The sequence below is a fragment of the Dreissena polymorpha genome, chromosome 11 (assembly GCF_020536995.1).
Source record: "Dreissena polymorpha isolate Duluth1 chromosome 11, UMN_Dpol_1.0, whole genome shotgun sequence".
Classification (NCBI taxonomy): Eukaryota; Metazoa; Mollusca; class Bivalvia; order Myida; family Dreissenidae; genus Dreissena; species Dreissena polymorpha.
Genome location: NC_068365.1, coordinates 27474828 through 27498009, shown reverse-complemented (window position 1 = coordinate 27498009; position 23182 = coordinate 27474828). Strand labels below are relative to the sequence as shown.

General features: G+C 35.1%; 1 protein-coding gene and 2 long non-coding RNA genes across 3 annotated transcripts; 1 reads left to right on the top strand and 2 right to left on the bottom strand.

Moving 5' to 3' along the window:
- The first annotated feature begins 4670 nt into the window (after positions 1–4670).
- On the top strand, positions 4671–9096 carry LOC127850510 (nuclear apoptosis-inducing factor 1-like). Its single transcript, XM_052383598.1, has 8 exons — positions 4671–4884; positions 5684–5750; positions 6230–6325; positions 6657–6720; positions 7435–7479; positions 7841–7891; positions 8086–8142; positions 8647–9096. The coding sequence occupies exons 1-8, from the start codon at positions 4727–4729 to the stop codon at positions 8829–8831; spliced, it is 723 nt and encodes a 240-aa protein (XP_052239558.1). The 5' UTR covers positions 4671–4726; the 3' UTR covers positions 8832–9096.
- On the bottom strand, positions 9035–12184 carry LOC127850511 (uncharacterized). Its single transcript, XR_008035328.1, has 3 exons — positions 12093–12184; positions 10831–11012; positions 9035–10181 (listed from the first exon to the last, which is right to left on the bottom strand). It is a non-coding gene; the product is annotated as an uncharacterized LOC127850511 (long non-coding RNA).
- A 352-nt stretch (positions 12185–12536) lies between these two features.
- On the bottom strand, positions 12537–14437 carry LOC127850512 (uncharacterized). Its single transcript, XR_008035329.1, has 3 exons — positions 13802–14437; positions 12933–13072; positions 12537–12717 (listed from the first exon to the last, which is right to left on the bottom strand). It is a non-coding gene; the product is annotated as an uncharacterized LOC127850512 (long non-coding RNA).
- Between the last annotated feature and the right edge of the window lie 8745 nt (positions 14438–23182).

Here is a 23182-nt window from a genome sequence, read left to right as displayed (position 1 = left end):
ACACACACACACACACACACACACACACATACACACACACACACACAAAAACACACACACACACACACACACACACACACACACACACACATACTGGTTTATATCACATGGAGAGGTCCTTTGTTCCGTACCAACACACCGAGGTCTACCCCTATTTGATGAAATATTTGAATGATAAATATAGACAGGCAACAGTTTTGGTAACTTAAACCCATGCATCAATTGTATTTTTCAATATTATGCATTTTAAGATACGAGTATTCTACATACATTGTGAGGTGCATACCTCGGGATGTCCCACACAGAGCACACATGTATCAGGTTATCATTTAGAGGTACCATCAAACAATGTTTTTATTACGTATTCTTCATCACACAGATGTATACCTTAATCAAATTATGCCTAATTCAATTAACAAATTTGGTGTATCACAAAGAAGACTTTTGGAGGTGTGTCGATCGGTCCAATTTTTTTTGTTATTTTGCCTTTAAGTGTATAGCCTCAAAATTTAATCCAGGAAGGCCCCCGAAAATTGGTTGGCAGCAATTTTTCGTGGGTCAGTTGCGTTACGCTAAACCATCTTTTTGTTTATTTAGGCCTTTTTCAATTTCATTCGACAGTATTTTGTGCTTTTTAATGCGTATTCTAATGTGTGTACGGACTAACTCATGAATATTAGTTTAAAGATATTAATATCTATAAATATAATCCACAAGAAACGTCGATTTAAAACAGTTTATTCCTCCAAAAAATACTCCCAAACATTTTTATGACAAAAAGTAGTTTCAAAATGTATTTACACTTCGAACAATGTCAAGTTCAGACAATATCATCTGGAAACAAGAGTGCCAAACTGTCATAGGATACGCCCTTTTGAAGGTTTTGGACATCATCTAGACACAACTTCTGACCAAATTTGGTGAAGATCGGATCAAAACTACTTCAATTAGAGAGCAGACACCATGCTAAATGCTTGAAATGCACTAAGTGACCTCATGACCTAGTTTTTGACCCGGCATGACCCATATTTGAACTTTACCTAAATATCATGTACACAAAAAAAACTACTTCAATTAAGAGAGCGGACACCATGCTAAATCCTTGAAATGCACTTGGTTATCCCGTGACCTAGTATTTGACCCAGCATAAACCATATTCGAACTTGACCTAAATATTGTCTAGATACACTTTCTGACCAAATTTGGTGAAGATCGGATGAAAACTTCTTCAGTTAGAGAGCGGAAACCATACTTAATCCTGAAATGCACTAAGTGACCCCGCGACCTAGTTTTTGACTCGACATGACCCATATTCAAACTTAACCTAGATATTGTCTAGATACAACTTCTGACCAAGTTTGGTGAAGATCAGATGAAAACTATTTGAAATAGAGAGCAGAAACTGCTGTGGAAACCGCCCGTCCACCCACCGGCGGCGTCCACCCGCCCGCCAAGGGTGAAACTATAATACGTCCCGTTTTGAAAAACGGGCGTATAAAAAATCAAATTATAGATGTATATTATGAAAATCAAACACTTACTTTCTTCAGACACAAATTATATAGAAGAGTCAATACCACAACATGAAAACGTTTAAGCAAAATATATTCATACATGAAACAATGCCTTAACCCTCCCACCTAGAACAAATGTCAAGTTCAGAATATCATCAGGAAAAAATCTAATTACAATTGTATATTATAAAAATCAAAGACTTAATTTCTTCTGACACAAAGTATATAGAAGAGTGAATACCACAACATGAAAACATTTAAGCAAAATATCTTCATACATGACACAATGCTTTAATCATCACACATAGAACTAATGTCAAGTTCAGACAATATCATCTGGAAACAAGAGATGTGTTTGTCGTAAACACAATGCCCCTTCTGCGCCGCTTTGAAGTGATATATTTGACCATTGACATTGAAGGATGACCTTGACCTTTTACCACTCAAAATGTGCAGCTCCACGAGATACACATGCATGCCAAATATCAAGTTGCTATCTGAAGGGACATAGAAGTTATGAGCATTTTTTGAAACCTAAATGCGAAACCTAAACGCAAAGTGTGACGGAAAGACAGACAGACAGACGGACGGTCCGATCACTATATGCCCTCTATCGGGGGGCATAAAAATCAAATTAATATACATGTCACAATGCCTTAACCATAAAGAAAACATAACAACAATTGTGCAAGTATGATCTGTTAATAAAGAAAATGGTCCAATGTTTCAAAGGAATTTAGTAACTCATAAACTATTGCAGAGTAAGTAAAACATGTTTATTGAGAGTGGAGAAAAAATAGACCTTGTTGTACAGTGTTACTTGCTAACAAAAACATGGTCAATTCGGTTCGCAACTCCGAACTAAAGTAAATTCTACAATGGAAATCAATTTGACGAGCTTTGCAAAAATTAAGAATTTGGTCGTATGAATAGTTATCTTCAGCCAGAAAAAATCCAACTGTTTTACACGTGTTTATAACAAATACCACCATCTTGTTTTCATATGAGTAATGCCCCCTCTCAATTTTGTATTATTTCTTTTAAGCATTGCTGCTTTGCATATAACAATATTGATTTAAGTATAGAGTATATGGCGTGTAAATTACTGTTTTTCAACCAACCGAAACCATTTTTACAAAATATATATATATATATTTATGTAGAAAATTGTAGAGAATCTTCGTCTAAACATGCCATTTCAAATATCATAAATGAAAACGGATCTCAGATTTACTCTTCTTATAAACATATGTATAGCTCTGGCATCAGAGATATGAAATAGATTTTTTCTGAAGTAAATCTGAATGGAAATCAATATGACGAGCTATGCTAAAATTAAGAAGTTGGTCGTATGAATAGTTGTCTTTGGCCAGAAAAATCCAACTGTTTTACACGTGTTTATAACAAATACCACCATCTTGTTTTCATACGAGTAATGCCCCCTCCCAATTTTGTATTATTTCTTTTAAGCATTGCTGCTTTGCATATAACAATATTGATTTAAGTATGGAGTATATGGCGTGTAAATTATTGTTTTTCAACCAACCGAAACCATTTGTAATCTTTTCCAAGATATCATTGGGACAAATCGTCAAATAAAATTTCATGAAGATCGGACAATTAATGTGACCTCTAGAATATTAACAAGGCAAATGTTGATGCCGCAAGATGGACAACGGGCAAAAAGCGATCACAAAAGCTCACCATGAGAACATTGTGCGCAGGTGGGCTAAAAAGCTATAAAATCATTTTTGTTTTCACTTTTCAGCAGTAATCCAGTTATGAATCGTGTTTTTTAATTTTTTTCCATGACAATCCGTGTAGAATTTCATATTTTTGCATTACTCTTTCACAGTCTTCACGCTTAAGCTCCTTCCTCAACGCAATATTCGTTTTGAACAGCGTCTTCAAAAGATGACTCTGGTCTTCACCGAGTTTCTGAAGCCTCTCTGAAAAAGTAATAAAATCATATTCAATTGCCTCTTCTGTTCCATGATGACCACCAACAAGCATCACAGAAATATAATAAGTTATAAAAAAGTTCATCTCAAAACTGTTCCAGAAGATGAACCATGATTTAAAGGTGATCTTTTTATTTGAAATGCTGCTTGTAATTAATCAAATGAAAAGTTGCACAATATACTATTCAGAATGTGACTTTCTATTGAAACAAAAGATCTGAAGTGATATCACTTGAACATTTTCTCAATTCTCTTGAAGACATCTAAAAAATAATTATGCTTAATATAACCGGATACTTTGAGTAATAGTTACTTAGTAATAAATGTCCACACATTAAAATGTGTCCATTTATTAAGTTTCATTTTGATATGTCTTACAGATTTTGAGTTATGAGCAAGATTGAAGTAACGATTTAAAGATAAGCTAGGAACACCTATGAAGCTTCTTGGCAAAGTTAAATTGTGTCAAAGTAGAGTGAGCTTATTTCAATTACTGTGTTAATTGTACATTCATTACGAATGTTTAAACAAAAACATTATACTGTGACTTTCAGGAATACCGTTTTGTTGTTGAAACAAAGCCTACTTACTGGGATGACCCGACATGGTTACAGTTGTGGACGGCCCAGGTTTTGCATGTGGTTGTCTTACTGGCACATCATGGTCTGTGTCAGAAGATTCAGGGTCTGAAAGAGGTTCATTTAAAAAATAATCTTCCTACACTATCTTATAACAAGAGATTGCCAAGCAATATTGTCCCCTACCGGTGAAACTCCACCATTGTCAGTGATTTTTTTATATAAATTTGTTGCCATAGCAACCAGAATTCTTGACCTAGGAACCAAATGAAATGACGTGCATACTCTCCATATTGCATTCTATCCATGTTTCAAGTTTCATAAAAAAATATGAAGAACTTTTAAAGTTATCGCAGGATCCAGTAAAGTGTGACGGACAGACAGACTAACACACGGAGCGTAAACCATAAGTCCCCTCCGGTTTTACTTGTAGGGGACAACAAGGAGCCCGTCTTATCATCGATCGTACGATTTATAAAATCGCAGCGAAACAAAAGAGCGTACGACCACCTTAAGATTTACCGTACGACTGTATTATCAAACACGTCGTACGAACTTGACAAGTTACGAATCGTAAGGAAATAACGCATGCGCACTAAGTCATCGCTTAACTCTTCACGATGAAGGTATTACGCGAGTAACTGTCATAACAACCAGACGAACATAGTTGACAATGGCAGAAAAGAAAAGGAAAATCAACTGGACAGAAGAAGAAAGAGAGATTTTAATAGAACAGTGCACCAGCGAAACTGGCCGGAAGATCAACCTAAAATTTAGCAACGAAATATCGGCAAAAGATAAAGCCATTTTCTGGGAAAAGACAGCAGAAAGGTATCGTATAGATACGATTTGAATACTGTCATGAACACTCCAATTCCTTTTTAATCACATAATTCCTATTACAATTTAAAAACAAAACGTGTTTTGCAATTGATAGTGGTTTCATCGTTTATAGTCTCATTACCATTTAAAAAGGGACCATAGTCAATATTACATTTACAGGTTACTTGCTAGCCTAAAGTTACTTGCAGGCATCGACACAAACAGTGTCCGGGGAAACCGAGACCCCCAAATTTTGGTGAGGGACACCAGTTTTTCCCAGGATTTTGCTCCAATTTTAATAGGCAGGGTTCCCTCTGGAGACCAAACTGTAGAATTTAGTGTCAAGCCCACATATGGCTATTATTATTTTTTTTAGAATTATAAGGAATGATAATTCTAATCAAATGGTAAACATTTTATATTAGATATATCTTGTGATTAGTTTCCTCCTCACTATGCGATAAAATGCTACATCAGGCTCGATAATTTACTGTAGTTGTACATGATGAACGAATGACAAAGGCGCTTCAATGATTTGTATCTGTGAATCAAAGACCTAGAATAAATTCTAGGTCATTGTGTGAAAATAGTGGATTAATTATCAGTGAATTATGTGGTAGGTTTTACTAATTTGAAAAGATAGTTTATGATGCATCATATATCATCTTGTATGATATTTTTCATTTAACTTTTTGTCAGATACCAAAATTTTTATTATGTTTGTTGAATTTTGTCACTTAAATTTTATGAAAAAGTATCAAATGTGTAATTCCTGTGTTTTTATTTTCTTTGTTTGCTCTTTTGATAGGATTAACAGCATATCAATGTGTCAGCGCACTGCTGATGAAGTGAAAAAGAAATGGATTGACACAAAGGTATACATCTTAGTTTTTACTTCATGCTTAATTTCAATAAAATATGTTACATATTTATATATATATAATATATATACACAAACACACATTTTTTAGTCATTTTTTACTGGCAAGAACAAATGGACAAACACAATACAAGATATAAGTTTTTTGGTGAATTTGCTAAAAATTGTCATACTCCTAGAGTTACAACATGCAAAAACAATGTTATGTAATCTTAAAAACCTAGAATGTTTAAAAAAAGAATTTCTGAGATGTTACTTTTGCAATACATAGTATAGAATTATTATTGGCAATGTCATTGATTAACCCTTAGGCTTTAATTCAAAAGATTCTTTATTTAATAAAACAATAGTTTATGGTATATAAATGACCCATAATAATTCATATTGGTTCAATATATAATGAATGTGATATAACATGGGGTCATTATTTTTTTCAGTTAGAACATCACTCTGATAATTATTTTGTTATTTCAGTCTAGTGCAAAGAAGAAGGCACAATCTATGAAAAAAGAGCTGGGCAGAACAGGCGGTGGGCCCTATCCAGGTGGTCTGACAAACCTGGAAGAGAAGGTATTTATGCATGTTCTTTCTTTCTTAATTATTTCAGGAATGATGACATTAAACATTATATAGTTTTTATCTATCGAAATGATAACATTTATTATGTTAGCTGAAGTGATTATTTAATAAGAATTTCTATTTAAAACCTTTTTTAATCATTCCATTGACATTGTGTTACCATTACTTAAATACTTAAGTTAACATTTCTTTAAATTGAATTTTTGTCATATGACATATTTTTATACATTTAATACTTTAATGTATCCGTTGAATCTAACACTCTATATGATATCAAAAGAAAATTAGAAATTAAGTTATTGATTTATAATTATAATTTTAGGTTGTAACAGTTATCCCGAAGTGTTCAATAGATGGAATAGTGAATGCTATTGATATATTTGCTGGTAAATATGCTATTTACTATACTTAGCAAATTTCTTAATAATATATGAATCTTGAGTACTTTGCCTATGATATAGGGTCTATTGTACACAAATTTAATTGCAATTGTAAATTATGTTTTGGATTATTGTATTAGTTCAAGAATTGTATATCATATTGTGTCTCAAACTGGCGATAAATGTTTCATTTTTAGCTAGACTATTATATATGAAATATATATAGTGGAGCTATCCTACTCACCCCGGGTTCGGCGTTCCCGTGAGCGTTTGAATGTTTAAGTTTGCGTACCAACTAAAATATTTCCTATGTCACATGATATATGGCTTTAATATTTTGCATACTTCTTTACCAACATGACCTCAACCAATAAACAAGAGCAGACAATTGTATCAAGTATTTTGTAAGACAAATGGCCCTTTTTCACTTAGAATATGCATATTATTGATAAATCCATGTTAAAGTTTGCGTTATACCACCTCAAATATTTCTTATGTCCCTTGACATATGGCTTTTATATTTTGCATACTTCTTTATTAACCTGACCCAAACCTATAAACAAGAGCAGACAATTGTATCAAGTATTTTGTAAGAATTATGGCCCTTTCTCCACTTAGAATATGCATATTATTGATTAATTTATGGTTTAATATTTCTATTATGTAATGGTATTTTCATACAATTGTTCATATGCATTTTAATTGAACTGTTTGTTGTAGATGCTCAAGAAGGAGATGTTCCATCAATATCTAACAGTATTAGTGGTATGTTTCTTATTTAAACAAGATACAATGAAAAATAATAATAATGGTACAGAATATCAATAACACTTTTTGAAGTTTTATAACGGGTATATGTATGCAACACTGAAAGTACATTGTTTATTCAGTTGTCATTAATGAACATATGTAAAAAAAATTGATTCATACTTATGATATTAATATTGATGATCTCTACCTTATAGTCAAAAATTCTTGTTTTATATTTTTTTCCACTTACATTTCCCCCAATGAGAGCCAAAAATATTTATGAAAATAAAAAATATATATAATGCAAATTTTAAACCATAAACTTGATTAACTTGCCTGTGCATTAAACAATTTGCAATTTCAATTTTATTTCCAGAACCAGTCCAAGGGGCATCATGCCCAGCAAGAGAAGTATCCAATGAGCCAGGTAAATTTTGTTTTCAAGTATTAGCATGTAATAGAATTGCAAGAGAATGTATGGTATATATAATTGCAAAATTAATCATGTAGTACTTTAACATGTTAATGATTAACAACTGTTTGCCTTCTAACTTGACAATTCGAACAAATCAGTTATGTTTATGTACATGTTTTTAATAAAAACATTTAATTAATTTGTAGAAACAGAAAGAAAAGCATCAGTGTCTGAAAAAATAAAGAAAAGACAGAAAATGGAAGGTAAATAGTAATTAATGTAATATTTTACATTTGAAATACAGTTCTAGATAAAAGATGTTTTTTAGGAATTGATAACCACATTTTATGCAACAAATCAAAATGGATTTTATAATTCAGCCTAAAAAAATGGATATATTTTGTTTCGACTTGATTGTCCGTCCAACATTCTGTCAGACTTGTTTTTTATCATTAAATTGAACATGTTTGTTATCTTACATGTACTTCAGTGATTCCTACACGGAGTCATGTAGATGACTTCGTCAATTTAATTTATTTAAAAGAAATATATGGGTTTTGTGCAGTGTTTATGTGTATTTTTAGCATACTCTTGTTGTGTGCCTTTATCATTTTATAGGCATGACAGTTTCCAGTAGCATTTAACATGTTTTAATGATTCTGCTGTTGATTACAAAAAAGTTTCTGTCTGTAGAAATAAAACAATTTTCATGTGACCTTCATAGGGCCATCATTGACTATCTTGTAATGGAATTGTTGACTTTACAGATGTATCAGCAAGCAGTCAACGGGACATGATCGTCAAACTTGAAGAAGAAAAAGTTTTCCTACTCAAAGAACTGATCTGTGCACATCGTGAACAGACTGCGCACTTGCAACAGCTAACAGCATCTGTTAACAAGCTGACTGATGCCATGATCAGCAACAATGTTATGTCAAGTTTTTTTAACTGATATTTTATTATAAATTAAAGCTGCCTAAAAGATTGTTACAACAGATGCCTCTTAGCTGTTGCAAGTGCCCAAGTGCATATACACAATGTTATATGCCAAATAGTTAAGCTCTAGGCCTTGTGGCACAATGTGCACAGGTTTGATACAAAATAATTTTCATTAATAATGAGTTGTTGTTAGTAGAAAAACAAACACATACATAATTATGGTTTAAAGTTATATATTTGCTGGCATAATACTTTTAAATAAAAAAATGGCAACTCTTTTTTTATCACAAGATCACTCATTATAAGTTAATAACTAAATGTCATATTTTGAAAGGTCATTTGAAAAATGTGTAACTATAACAATGGCTGTTTGTAAATCATGCATGCCCCCCATATGGGCTGTCAGTTGTAGTGGCAGCCATTGTTTGAATAATTTGTTTAACCTAGTGACCTGAAAATCAATAGGGGTCATCTGCCAGTCATGATCAATTCACCTATGAATATTCTTGATCCTAGACCTAATTATTGTTGAGTTATGATCAGAAAAGCATTATACTCTTTCAAGTCGCTGTGAACTTGAACTAGTGACCTGAAAATCAATAGGGGTCATCTGCCAGTCATGATCAATGTACCTATGAAGTTTCATGATCCTAGCCGTAAGCATTAATGAGTTATCATCCGGAAACCATTTTACTGTTTCGAGTCACTGTGACCTTGACCTTTGACCTAGTGACCTGACACTCAATAGGGGTCATCTGCCCAATCATATTCTATGTTCCTATGAAGTTTCATGATCCTAGGCGTTAGCATTCTATAGTTATCATCCAGAAACCATTTTGCTATTTCGAGTCACTGTAACCTTTACGTTTTGACCTAGTGACCTAAAAATCAATAGGGGTCATCTGCCAGGCATGAGTAATGTACCTATGAAGTTCCATGATCCTAGACCTAAGCGTTCTTGAGTTATCATCCGGAAACCATCTGGTGGACGGACCGACCGACATGTGTAAAACAATATACCCCCTCTTCTTCGAAGGGGGGCATAAATACAGTAAACTTTTATGTAAACAAAACAGTTCATATCAATTTGAATTGAATTGTTTAACTACAGCTATACAAAATTACAACGTGCTTATAACCAGTCATTCAAAACATGTTAATGATTGCCTGTCTAAATGAATGCGCATTGTCATCATGCTCATTTAAGACATCCTCATTTGCCAGCTCATTCACATGGACTGCATCTTGTGGTTCCTTCACGTTGAACGTTATGCACAGATTATGCAGCTTCATACAGGCCACAACAACATGAGAACTTTTTGTAGGGTTGAATGGAAGTACACCACCAGATTTGTGTAGGCATCTGTTGAAACAAGTTATGCTTACATAAAAATGAGTTTCTTAGTTAATTATGAAACATGGTAAAAACTTAAAGGGACTGTCAACCACAAATGACTACCAGGTAACTACCAGTTAACTATAAGTAACGCCCGTAGATTGATCATCATGAATTGTATATATTATATATATATATATATATATATATATATATATATATATATATATATATATATATATATATATATATATATATATATATATATATAATGATCAATCTACTTGCGTTATTTATAGTGTGCATATCGTTATGTAAACTATTTTCGCGATGTACTTTTGATTTCACATTGCAAAATTTTATTACAGAATATAATGACAATAACAACTTTTTCAAGTAATGTAATATACCATTCGTGATATTTTTATCAATATAAACTAATATTTGTAAACAAATACGGTATTTTTTAACTTTTCTTTTTTCGTCATTCGTGGTTGACAGTCCCTTTAATTGTTTCTGTATGAATGAATTGCGTAACTTATGTTATTTTCATAGATAATGATGTTAAATTTTGCTAACGTTATTTAAATATATTATTAATAAAGATAATGATCATTCACATAAGTTTTGCAGGTTTTCTTTAATTGTAAATTTTAATATAAATGCATGCACCTACCGAAATCTAGATTTCAGCACACCAAACGCTCTTTCAATAACCACTCTTCCCCTGGCATGGTAATTATTGTAACGCCTTTCAGACTCTGTCATGGGATTTTGTTTAGGTGTGAGAAGATATCTTCTCAGGCCATATCCGCTATCCCCAAGCAAAATTCCTGCATGTGTTCTTTCCAGGTGTTCCTAAATGCATAAAAAATCATTTTGGTAGGTTAATTGGCTTAATTTATTGTGTGTATGTATGCATTTCAAAGTGTGAATTGCAACAAAAAATAACTAGAGCTTTGTCACAAACATGACGAATACCCCCACATTCTGCAATGACACAAAATATTTCGCATGTTTTCTTCACAAAAAACAACGGACACTGGTGTTTAATGTTTAAAACGCACTAAGTGACCCTGTGACTTGAATTAGAGAGAGGACACTTAATACGGACCTACCGACCGGCAGACAAGTTTACTCCTATACACCCCCCTTAACTTCGTTTGTGGGGGTATAATAAATCCATGGACAGCAAAGAAAATTTATAATTTTGTATATATCAAATGCAACCTTAGTGTTGCTGAATACATGTAGATAGGATTTTGAAGAACCATAAGTATGGTACAAAGAGTGCAAGATGAAAAAACAATTATTTCAGTACAATTTATTTTATGGTTAAAGCATATATTCTTATAAACTGAAGTCTGAAATAAAACTTCCTTTTTTAAGGCCTTGCAATTCGAAGAATGTGGAAGGGGCATTTAAATTCACCTTTGTCTGTTCATCAATATACACTATAAATGTAACCTGTTGTAAATACATTAACTGACAGTTAGTATTAATATGCATTAGTGTTTATTATTGTTCCTTTGTTAATGTAATTTATTTTAAATTTGGCCTACAATGTTAAATGAAATGATCTTCAGAATAAATATCTGAAGGGACACAGTAGTTATGAGCCTTTTTTGAAACTCGGATGCAGGAAAATCTCTGACGCGGTCCCATCCCAACCCCCATAACTTTTGACCCAGGGGTAAGATCATAATAACATCACTGTCACCGCCGCACATATGCTCGTAGGGACCATGTGTGCAAGTTTCAAGGTTCTTGTTCTAATAGTGTAGGAGGAGATAGCGGCCAGGACTGACGTAGGGACAGACAGACAGACGGATATCACCACATAATCCCCACTTTTTCTCCTAAAAGCGTGGAGATAACAAATGAATTAACATACAGTGACAAAATGAACAATTGAATTTGTGTTTTTAGAGTTTATACCTTTAGACCACAGGTGTTGAAAATGGAAGCATCATGCTGCGAACCTGGCCACTTTGCAACTACATCTATGAAACTGTAATCAATAATACTAACATATTTTCAATCCATGTACAAATGTGACTTATAGCCTATAACAAAATAACGAACATTATATAGAATTAAAACATAAAAATGTACAAATTGCTTAAATCTTTTGCAATTAGTTTTTAAAAGTTGCAAGGAAAGATTAATTTTCAGTGTTCACATGGTGACAACACGGTGCAAGAAGGACTAACAATGATCATCAAAGGTTAACCATGCATTTGATTTTCTCAACAGCACAATCATCAAAACGATAATTATTTAAAGTTCATAACAAAAAATATGTCTCAATTGCTTAAAAAATAGTAAAATATAAGTATATGATTATAGTGAAGAAAAGAAATCATACTTCAATCCAGAATCACAAACAGCTTGCACATTGATGGCGTGAAACCCCTTTCTACAAATATATGCCTCTTCATTTTCGGAAGGGCCTAGAATTGGAACCAAAGTCCCATCAACAGCACCGAGAACGTTTGGAATCCTACACCGCCTGTAGAAGTCTTGTTTTGAGAGTGCCATAGCGCCATTTTCAGTTGGGAATCTGAAATGATTCAGCTGATCAACATAGTGTGTTTCTTTATATATATTTATATACATTTATGTATATATAAGTGTACTTATATTAAAGTGAATATATAACTCTTTCTTAAACTTTAATATTTTTAAGTTGTATGATTAGCTTACATGAATTACGGGACAGTCATTTTCATAATTGGCGATATTGGCAAACAAAATACTTTTTTGACGCCTAATCACCTGATATTATGTAGACGACGATTCAGGCTATCAATGAAAACATGGAAGCATCGAGCTGCTGTAGGCTTACTGACACCATGAATATCTGCAACCTCAGAAAAAAAATCACCCTTGCTCAAGAACCGAAGCCCGATTAGAACCTAAAAAAAGAAACAAGTCACTTAGGCATGATTGGTCATTGTTGGCTCGGGTACTACTTACATGTACCCCGTGTACTCTTATAGTATGTTTACATGTACCCCGGGTATGGTCAATATACTTAAACGTACACGGTTGGTATTAGACTCACTGTATCCAAGTTGTATTCCCGCCCTTAATCGGATGTCCTCAAACACTCAAATGATTACTGTAAAATGATACTGTTTATGTTAAACAAACATATATATTTAAAAAATGTATAAACATGATTGTTTGAGTACGAGTTCTGATAATATAAAGGCCATTTAACACAAAATGTGAATATAATTAAATTAAAAAAATTGACGACAGCTACCAATTTAGCATTAGAACTTCCAGGTACGTTTTAGTATATTGATGTGCCCCGCACATTGTTGTTGTTCAATAGTTTACCATATGTATATCATTTACATGTAACATTCATAATTTGTTTAATGTACTTACCTGTTTACTTTATTTCCTGAGCTACACATTATTCAATTTATCTGAGTGTCCACAGCTCCATTGTTTTGTTGATAGTAACAACTCACAAATACATTTTACCTCATGAGCATATTGTATAATCAATCATTTAGGCAAAATGTAGAGTGAATTGCTTACGATTTCAATATCGTATTATAAGAATACATTGATACCGCAGTAAAATCAAATGAAAAGTATGAAATGGTTGGAATATATGATGATGCGTTCACCTTTGCCAAGAAATATTCAAATAGTATCGCTAGAATCCGAGTTTGACACCGTCCGAATAACACAGTTAAATAGTTCATGTCTTTATGCCGTTTATAGACATAATATATATGCATAACCCACAACAGTACCTGTATGAGATGCAACACATAAAGAGCATTTTTGTTACTTGGCGCTAGATAATGAACATTTTTGCCGGATCGTTTGATGATACTTAACATAACTTTATTTAGTTCTGGCTACCATAACTTTAAATGTCGCTTTTTATGATTTTTGACTGGCGCGACTTTATACAGGCCTGTCAATACTATGTAAACTGTACGCTGAAGTTTCTTTAGCTAAACTTTATTTTGTTTACAAACACAAATTGATCCATATCTACAAAACGCATGTTTATCAAAGACGATTCCCAACAGTTCAATTGGTTACAATGCAGTGAACATTTCTTTACATGCACCCGTAAAATAATTTAGTCTGTACCTGAGTAAGAGATGAGAGTGAGTTTGATCTTTTTGTCTTCGGTTCTAAATCTACCCTCAATGTTTCATTCAGGTACGTAATCGCTTCTCTGCTCAGTCTGTATCGTGCGATGATTTCTTCGTCTCTTAATTCATCCAAAATATTCACACGTTCACGGAAAACCCTTTGTCTGCTTCTGTTTTGCTCGTTTACATCAAACAACGCAACAAATTCCGCCATATTTACGAATATCGCAATATTTGCGAGTGCCAAGAGGTAGTCGTAACTTTTTAGGCAAAATCGTAAGATTTAGGTAAGATGGGAATTTTCATAAGACACTGTAAAATCTTAAGAAAATCGTACGACGATCTTAGCCGTTTCTTACGATTATCTTTGGCGTACGATCGTTGATAAGACGGGCTCCTTAAGGATATCAGTAGTGCTAATGGATGCTTCCCAAATTGGCCATTATGTTGAAACAATGACCAAGTTATATCATAGGAAATTAAGATCGCCAACCCTTACCTTCACCTTTGGGTCTAACTAAAGGTCCTGAGACAAGAGCACCGCATACCGGACGCCAATGCTCGGCTGCGGGTGCAGTTAAAAAAAAAATTGAGGTCACAGTGACCTTGACATTTGATCTAGTGACCAAAAAATGGGCGTGGAGTGTGGAACTCATCAATGTGCAGCTACATATGAAGTTTCAAAGTTGTAGGTAGAAGCATTTTGATTTTTTAGCTCTACTGCCAAAGGCAGAAGAGCTTATGGGATGGCATGGTGTCTGTGTGTGTTAGACGTTGTCTAGTTTATCCGATAAAGTCCAGTTTTCATGCGATTATTTTCAAACTTACTCAGTGTCTTTATATTAATGAGGACTCAAACCTTATTGATTTTCAGGTCACTGGGTAAAAGGTCAAGGTCACAGTGACTCGAAATAGTAAAAACTTGTTTATCCAAAAAGGTCCACAGTTTTTATCGGATTCTTTTGAAACTTACTCAGTGTCTTTATATTAATAAGGACTCGAACCCTATTGATTTTCAGGTCACTGGGTCAAAGGTCAAGGTAACAGTGACTCGAAACAGTAAAAACTTGTTCATCCGATAAAGTCCACAGTTTTCATCCGATTCTTTTTAAACTTGCTCAGTGTCTTTATATTAATGAGGACTCAAACCCTATTGATTTTCAAGTCACTGGGTCAAAGGTCAAGGTCACAGTGACTTGAAATAGTAAAATCTTGTTTATCCGATAACGTCCACAGTTTTCATCCCATTCTTTTCAAACTTGCTCAGTGTCTTTATATTAATGAGGACTCGAACCCTATTGATTTTCAGGTCACTGGGTCAAAGGTCAAGGTCACAGTGACTCGAAATAGTAAAATGGTTTCCAGATGTTAACTCAAGAATGCTTAGGCCTAGGATCATGAAACTTCATAGGTACATTGATTATGACTTGCTGATGACCCCTATTGATTTTCAGGTTGCTAGGTCAAAGGTCAAGGTCACAGTGACAGTGTTTAAAGCAGTAGAGCGATTCAGGCCCTCATGGGCCTCTTTTTTAGTTATTGTTGTCAAAACGTGCAGTCGAAAAGTGTAATATACAATTTACTGAACAGACATTGTGAGGTACAAGGCACACACACACGCACTAGAAACACAGTACATTAATAAAGAGGTATCCACTCAAATGCACTCTTTATGTAAGTTGGTAGTGGTGACAAATCTCCACAACAATCCAATGAGAGCTGATCATTTAATACAATACCAGCCTTACCCCTTACGCTCGCCCTTTCTTCTCTGTACTTGTAACCAGATGTGCGTGAAGATTTGTCCTTTTCTAACAGTGCATTGGAACTTAAAGGTTCAGAGCAAGCTTCTTCGTCACCACCACCTTCATTACCTGTATTAAATAAAGCATTCTCCCGTCACTTGTGACACCCATTTAATTTTGGCATTTTATGTTGTCTTTACCTCTTGCATTGCATTCCATTGATATAAAGACAAGCTATTGACATAACCACTGTTTCTGGAAATATCAGAAGTGCTGTATCACTACCATCTCAGTAAGCATATACCCTACATTTTTACATGATTTACTCTTTTCAGTGGGAATCGAACCCACAGCAGCCAGACACCTTGGTTAACAAACACAATGCTTTAAGGTATATGCAAGGTATAAGGATTGATATCTGGAAATGTTAAAACGCTGTGAGGTACAAGGCACACACAAACACAGTAGAATGCTATTTACTCAACTGAACACATACAGACAGAGGTATCCATAGCCTATTGTAAAGATAAAAAAAATATGAATCAACGATATGGAGGTACTAATGACCAAAAATGTCTTGAAGTTCTGCAAACCTAGCGCTTAAGGCCAAATTATCAAGGTCCATGAGCACACGTATTATAATAATCAGACCCACCTCAGACGCTTTAGCCTTTGGTGGTTGTTATGAATAATGTATATTATCTTTCATTTATTGCGTTTTGCTCATCGAAACAGTTTTCTTTTTTTTTAATCAAGCAGTTCACAACATTATCATTCATAGGTCACTCCCTAACTTACATGTACCATCTCTTCAGAAGCCAACAACTGGTTGAACACACTCAGAAGGGTTCAAACCCACAGCATTTAGTTATTGTTGTCAAAACGTGCTATCGAAAGGTGTAATATAGAATTTACTGAACAGACATTGTGAGGTACAAGGCATAAACAAAAAAACACACTAGAAACCCAGTACACACATATAGAGGTATCCACCAAAATGTACACTTAAAGTAAGTTGGTAGTGGTGACAAACAAATCTCCACAACAATCCAATGAAAGCTTATCATTTAATACAATACCAGCCTTACCCCTTACGCTCGCCCTTTCTTCTCTGTACTTGTAACCAGATGTGCGTGAAGATGTGTCCTTTTCTAACAGTGCATTGGAACTTAAAGGTTCAGAGCAAGCTTCTTCGTCACCACCACCTTCATTACCTGTATTAAATAAAGCATTCTCCCGTCACTTGTGACACCCATTTAATTTTGGTATTTTATGTTGTTTTTAGCTCTTGCATTACATTTCATTGATATACAGACAAGCTCTTGACATAACCACTGTTTCTGGGAATATCAGAAGTGCTGTATCACTACCATCTCAGTAAGCATATACCCTACATTTTTACATGATTTACTCTTTTCAGTGGGAATCGAACCCACAGCAGCCAGACACCTTGGTTAACAAACACAAAGCTTTAAGGTATATGCAAGGTATAAGGATTGATATCTGGAAATGTTAAAACGCTGTGAGGTACAAGGCACACACACACACAGTAGAATGCTATTTACTCAACTGAACACATACAGACAGAGGTATCCATAGTCTATTGTAAAGATAAAAAATATGAATCAACGATATGGAGGAACTAATGACCAAAAATGTCTTGAAGGTCTGCAAAACCCAGCGTTAAGGCCAAATTATCAAGGTCCATGAGCACACGTATTATAATAATCAGACCCACCTCAGACGCTTTAGCCTTTGGTGGTTGTTATGAATAATGTATATTATCTTTCATTTATTGGGTTTTGCTCATCGAAACAGTTTTCTTTTTTTTAATCAAGGAGTTCACAAAATTATCATTCATAGGTCACTCCCGAAGTTACATGTACCATCTCTTCAGAAGCCAACAACTGGTTGAACACACTCAGAAGGGTTCAAACCCACAGCATTTAGTTATTGTTGTCAAAACGTGCAGTCGAAAGGTGTAATATACAATTTACTGAACATACATTGTGAGGTACAAGGCATGAACAAACAAACACACTAGAAACCCAGTACATACATATAGAGTTATCCACCAAAATGTCAACTTGAAGTAAGTTGGTAGTGGTGACAAACAAATCTCCACAACAATTCAATGAGAGCTGATCATTTAATACAAAACCAGCCTTACCCCTTACGCTCGCCCTTTCTTCTCTGTACTTGACACCAGATGTGCGTGAAGATGTGTCCTTTTCTAACAGTGCGTTGGAACTTACAGGTTCAGAGCAAGCTTCTTCGTCACCACCACCTTCATTACCTGTATTAAATAAAGCATTCTCCCGTCACTTGTAACAAGCATTTAATTTTGACATTTTATGTTGTCTTTACCTCATGCATTGCATTCCACTGATATACAGACACGCTATTGAATTACCGCTGTTTCTGGGAATACCAGAAGTGCTATATCACTACCATCTTAAGTAAACATATGTTCTACATTTTTACATGATTTACTGTATTCAGTGGGAATCAAACCCACAGCAGTCAGACACCTTGATTAACGAACACAATGCTCTAAGGTATATGCTAGGTATAAGGATTGATACAGACATAGGTATCCATAGGTATCCATAGTCATTTGTAAAGGAAATAAAAATATGAAACAACAACATGGTGGTTATTATGGCCAACAAGAGCATCACATAGCGGGTGCCAATGCTCGGCTCGGTTTTAATTTTTGTTTTGACGTCACAGTGACCTTGACCTTTGATCTAGTGACCCAAAATGGGTGTGGCGTGTAGAACTCATTCATGTGGAGTTACATATGAAATTTCAAAGTTGAAGGTTGAGCACTTTGATTTTAGAGCAAATGTTAAGGTTTTAACTCGATGCGGACGAGCTGGCTATGACAATACCTCGGGTTTTCTTCGAAAACAGCAGAGCTAAAAATGTCTTGAAGACCAAGTCAGCTCATAAGGCCAAATTATCAAGGTTTATGAGCACACGTATAATAATAATCAGACCCATCTCCGACACGCCTTTGGTGGTTGTTATGAATAATGCATTTTATCTTTCATTAATTGGGTTTTGCACATCGAAACAGTTTTCATTTTTTTAATCAAGCAGTTCACAAAATTATCATTCATAATATATATCCTAACTAACCATCTCTTCAGAGGCCAACAACTGGTTAAACACACTCAGAAGGGTTCAAACCCACAGCATTTCGTTATTGCTGTCAAAGTGCAGTTCAAAGATGTAATATACAATTTACTGAACAGACATTGTGAGGTACAAGGCACACACACACATGCACTAGAAACACAGAACATACATAAAGAGGTATTAACCAAAATGTACACTTTATGTAAGTTGGTAGTGGTGACAAACAAATCTCCACAACAATCCAATGAGAGCTGATCATTAAATACAATAAAAGCCTTACCCCTTACATGCCCTTTCTTCTCTGTACTTGTAACCAGATGTGCGTGAAGATGTGTCCTTTTTTCTAACAGTGCATTGGAACTTAAAGGTTCAGAGCAAGCTTCTTCGTCACCATCACCTTCATTACCTGTATTAAATAAAGCATTCTCCCGTCACTTTTGACAAGCATTCAATTTTGGCACTTTATCTTGTCTTTACCTCTTGCATTGCATTCCACTGATATACAGACAAGCTATTGACATTACCGCTGTTTCTGGGAATACCAGAAGTGCTGTATCACTACCATCTCAGTAAGCATATACCCTACATTTTTACATGATTTCTTGTATTCAGTGGGAATTGAACCCACAGCAGCCAGACACCCTGGTTAAGAAACGTAATGCTCTCAGGTATATGCAAGGTATAAGGATTGATAATTGGAAATGTTAAAACACTGTGAGGTACAAGGTACACACACACAGTAAAATGCTATTTACTCCACTGAACACATACAAACAGAGGTATCAATAGTCTATTGTAAAGGAAAACAAGGGCTGTTTGTAAAACATGCATGCCCCCCATACGGGCTGTCCGTTGTAGTGGCAGCCATTGTGTGAATACGATTTTTGTCACTGTGACCTTGACCTTTGACCTAGTGACCTGAAAATCAATAGTGGTCATCTGCGAGTCACGATCAATGTACCTATGAAGTGTCATGATCCTAGGCAAAAGCGTTCTTGAGTTATCATCCGAAAATCATTTTACTATTTCGGGTCACCGTGACCTTGACCTTCAACCTTGTGACCTCAAAATCAATAGGGGTCATCTGCGAGTCATGATCAATCTACCTATGAAGTTTCATGATCCTAGGCATATGCGTTCTTGAGTTATCATCCAAAAACCATTTTACTATTTCGGGTCACCGTGACCTTGACCTTTGACCTAGTGACCTCAAAATCAATAGGGGTCATCTGCGAGTCATGATCAATCTACCAAATAAGTTTCATGATCCTAGGCGTATGCAATCTTGAGTTATCATCCGGAAACCATTTTACTATTTCGGGTCACCGTGACCTTGACCTTTGACCTAGTGACCTCAAAATCAATAGGGGTCATCTGCGAGTCATGATCAATCTACCCATGAAGTTTCATGATCCTAGGCGTATGCGTTTTTGACTTATCATCCGGAAACCATTTTACTATTTCAGGTCACCGTGACCTTGACCTTTGACCTAGTGACCTCAAAATCAATAGGGGTCATCTGCGAGTCATGATCAATATACCAAATAAGTTTCATGATCCTAGGCGTATGCGCTCTTGAGTTATCATCCGGAAACCATTTTACTATTTCGGGTCACCGTGACCTTGACCTTTGACCTAGTGACCTCAAAATCAATAGGGGTCATCTGCGAGTCATGATCAATCTACCCATGAAGTTTCATGATCCTAGGCGTATGCGTTCTTGACTTATCATCCGGAAACCTTTTTACTATTTCGGGTCACCGTGACCTTGACCTTTGACCTAGTGACCTTAAAATCAATAGGGGTCATCTGCAAGTCATGATCAATGTACCTATGAAGTTTCATGATCCTAGCCCCAAGCGTTTTTGAGTTATCCGGAAACCACCTGGTGGACGGACCGATCGACAGGCCGACCGACATGTGCAAAGCAATATACCCCCTCTTCTTCATAGGGGGGCATAAAAATGAAACAACGACAGGTTATTAATGACCAAAAATGTCTTGATGGTCTGCCAAGTCAGCTCATAAGGCCATATTATCAAGGTCTATGAGCACATGTATTATAATAACAAGACCCACCTCTGACGCTTTAGCTTTGGTGGTTGTTATGAATAAAATATTTTATCTTTCATTAATTGGGTTTTACTCATCGAAACAGTTTTCTTTTTTTTATCAAGCAATTCACAAAATGATAATTCATAGGTCATATCCTTACTTACAGTCTCTTCAGAGGCCAACAACTGCTTGAACACACTCAGAAGGGTTCAAACCCTCAGCATTTAGTTGTGGTAAAAAAGTACATTGATGCATTCCAAAGGTTCAATGTAGCATTAACTGTAAAGACATTGTGAGGTACGAGACACACACACACTAGAAACATAGTACAGACAGAAAAAGGTAATCACCAAAATGTAATTATTTAAGTACATTGTTAAGGGATCACAAATAAATATCCACAACAACCAAAAGAGAGCTGGTCATTTATTATCATACCAGCCTTATCCTTAAGCTTGCCCTTTCTTGTCTGTTTTTGAAACAAGATGTGCTTGTAGCTGAGTCCATTTCTGCAGTTAGAACTGGAAGGTTCAATGCCAGCTTCTTCGTCATCATCATCATTATCTGTATGAAATAAAGCACTCACTGTCAACAGTGACAAAGTATTTGTATTTTCCTTTCATTTTTTTTACCTCTTGCACTGCATTTCATTGATTAACCAACACTCTATTTACGTTACCTCTGTTTCTGGGAATACAGGTAGTGCTATATTACTACCATCTTAAGTAAGCAGACACCCCTAGATTTTTACATAATTTTCTGTATTCAGTGGGACTCAAACCTACAGCAGCAAGAGACCCTGGTTAACAAACACACTGCTGTAATGTATATGCAATGTATAAGAATTGACATGTGGACATTTTGAAAGGCTGTGAGGTACCAGGCACACACACAAACAGTAGAATGCTATGTACTCAACTGAACGCATACAGACCGAGTCTATTGTAAAAAACAAACAAATATGAATTAATGACATGGAGGAAGTAATGACCAGAAATGTCTTAAAGGTCTGAAAAGCCAGCTCATCAGGCCAAATTATCATGGCCTATGATCTCATTTATTATAATAGACTCACCTCTGACGCTTTGGCCTTTGATGCTGATTTTGGAACCAGGAATGCTTGAAGGAGACATTTCACCAATACTGGATGGCTCATTTTTAGAATCAGTTCATTCTTTATCTGCAAAAAAAGAAACTTCCCTTGTTAATGTATTTTTTCTGACATAAATTAGGTTTTGCTCCTGAAAACAGTTTTTTTTAAAGCATGCAGTACATAAACATTATCATAAATAAGTAATAACTGAATTAACAACCTCCTCAGAGGCCAATACTGGTTTTAAGGCTTAAGTTGGGTTCATACCCACCGCATTCACTTATTGTGGTCCAAAAATGCAGTAATGCAATCAAAAGGTGTAATATAACATTTACTGTAAAGACATTGTGAGGTACAAGGCACACAAACACACATTAGAAGCACATTACATACGGATAGAGGTATTCACTGAAATCTTTAACTGAAAGGATTGATATCTGGAAATTTTGAAACGCTGTGAGGTACCAGCAACACACACACGCAGTAGAATGCTATTTACTCAACTGAATGCATACAGACAGAGGTATCCATAGTCTATTGTAAAGGTAACACAAATATGAATCAAAGACATGGAGGAAATAATGACCAGAAATGTCTTGAAGGTCTGCAAAGCCAGCTCATCAGGCCAAATTATCGTGATCTTTGACCTCATTAAATATTATATTCAGACCCACCTCTGTACTTTGGCTATTGGTGCTCATTTTGGAACCAGGAGAGCTTGAAGAGGAGTTGTTTTCAGCACAACTGGATGGCTCATTTCTAGAAACACTCCCAGCGTCATCTGCCAGAAAAGAAACATCCCATGTAAATGAATTTTATCTTGAATCAATTGGATTTTGCACCTCCAAACTGTTTTTTACA

Coding starts and splice junctions, on each gene's coding strand:
- LOC127850510 (XM_052383598.1), top strand. CDS start 4,727: ATGGCAGAAAAGAAAAGGAAAATCAACTGGACAGAAGAAGAAAGAGAG. Junction 5,751..6,229: donor AGAAATGGATTGACACAAAG/GTATACATCTTA, acceptor TTGTTATTTCAG/TCTAGTGCAAAGAAGAAGGC. Junction 8,143..8,646: donor GAAAAGACAGAAAATGGAAG/GTAAATAGTAAT, acceptor TTGACTTTACAG/ATGTATCAGCAAGCAGTCAA.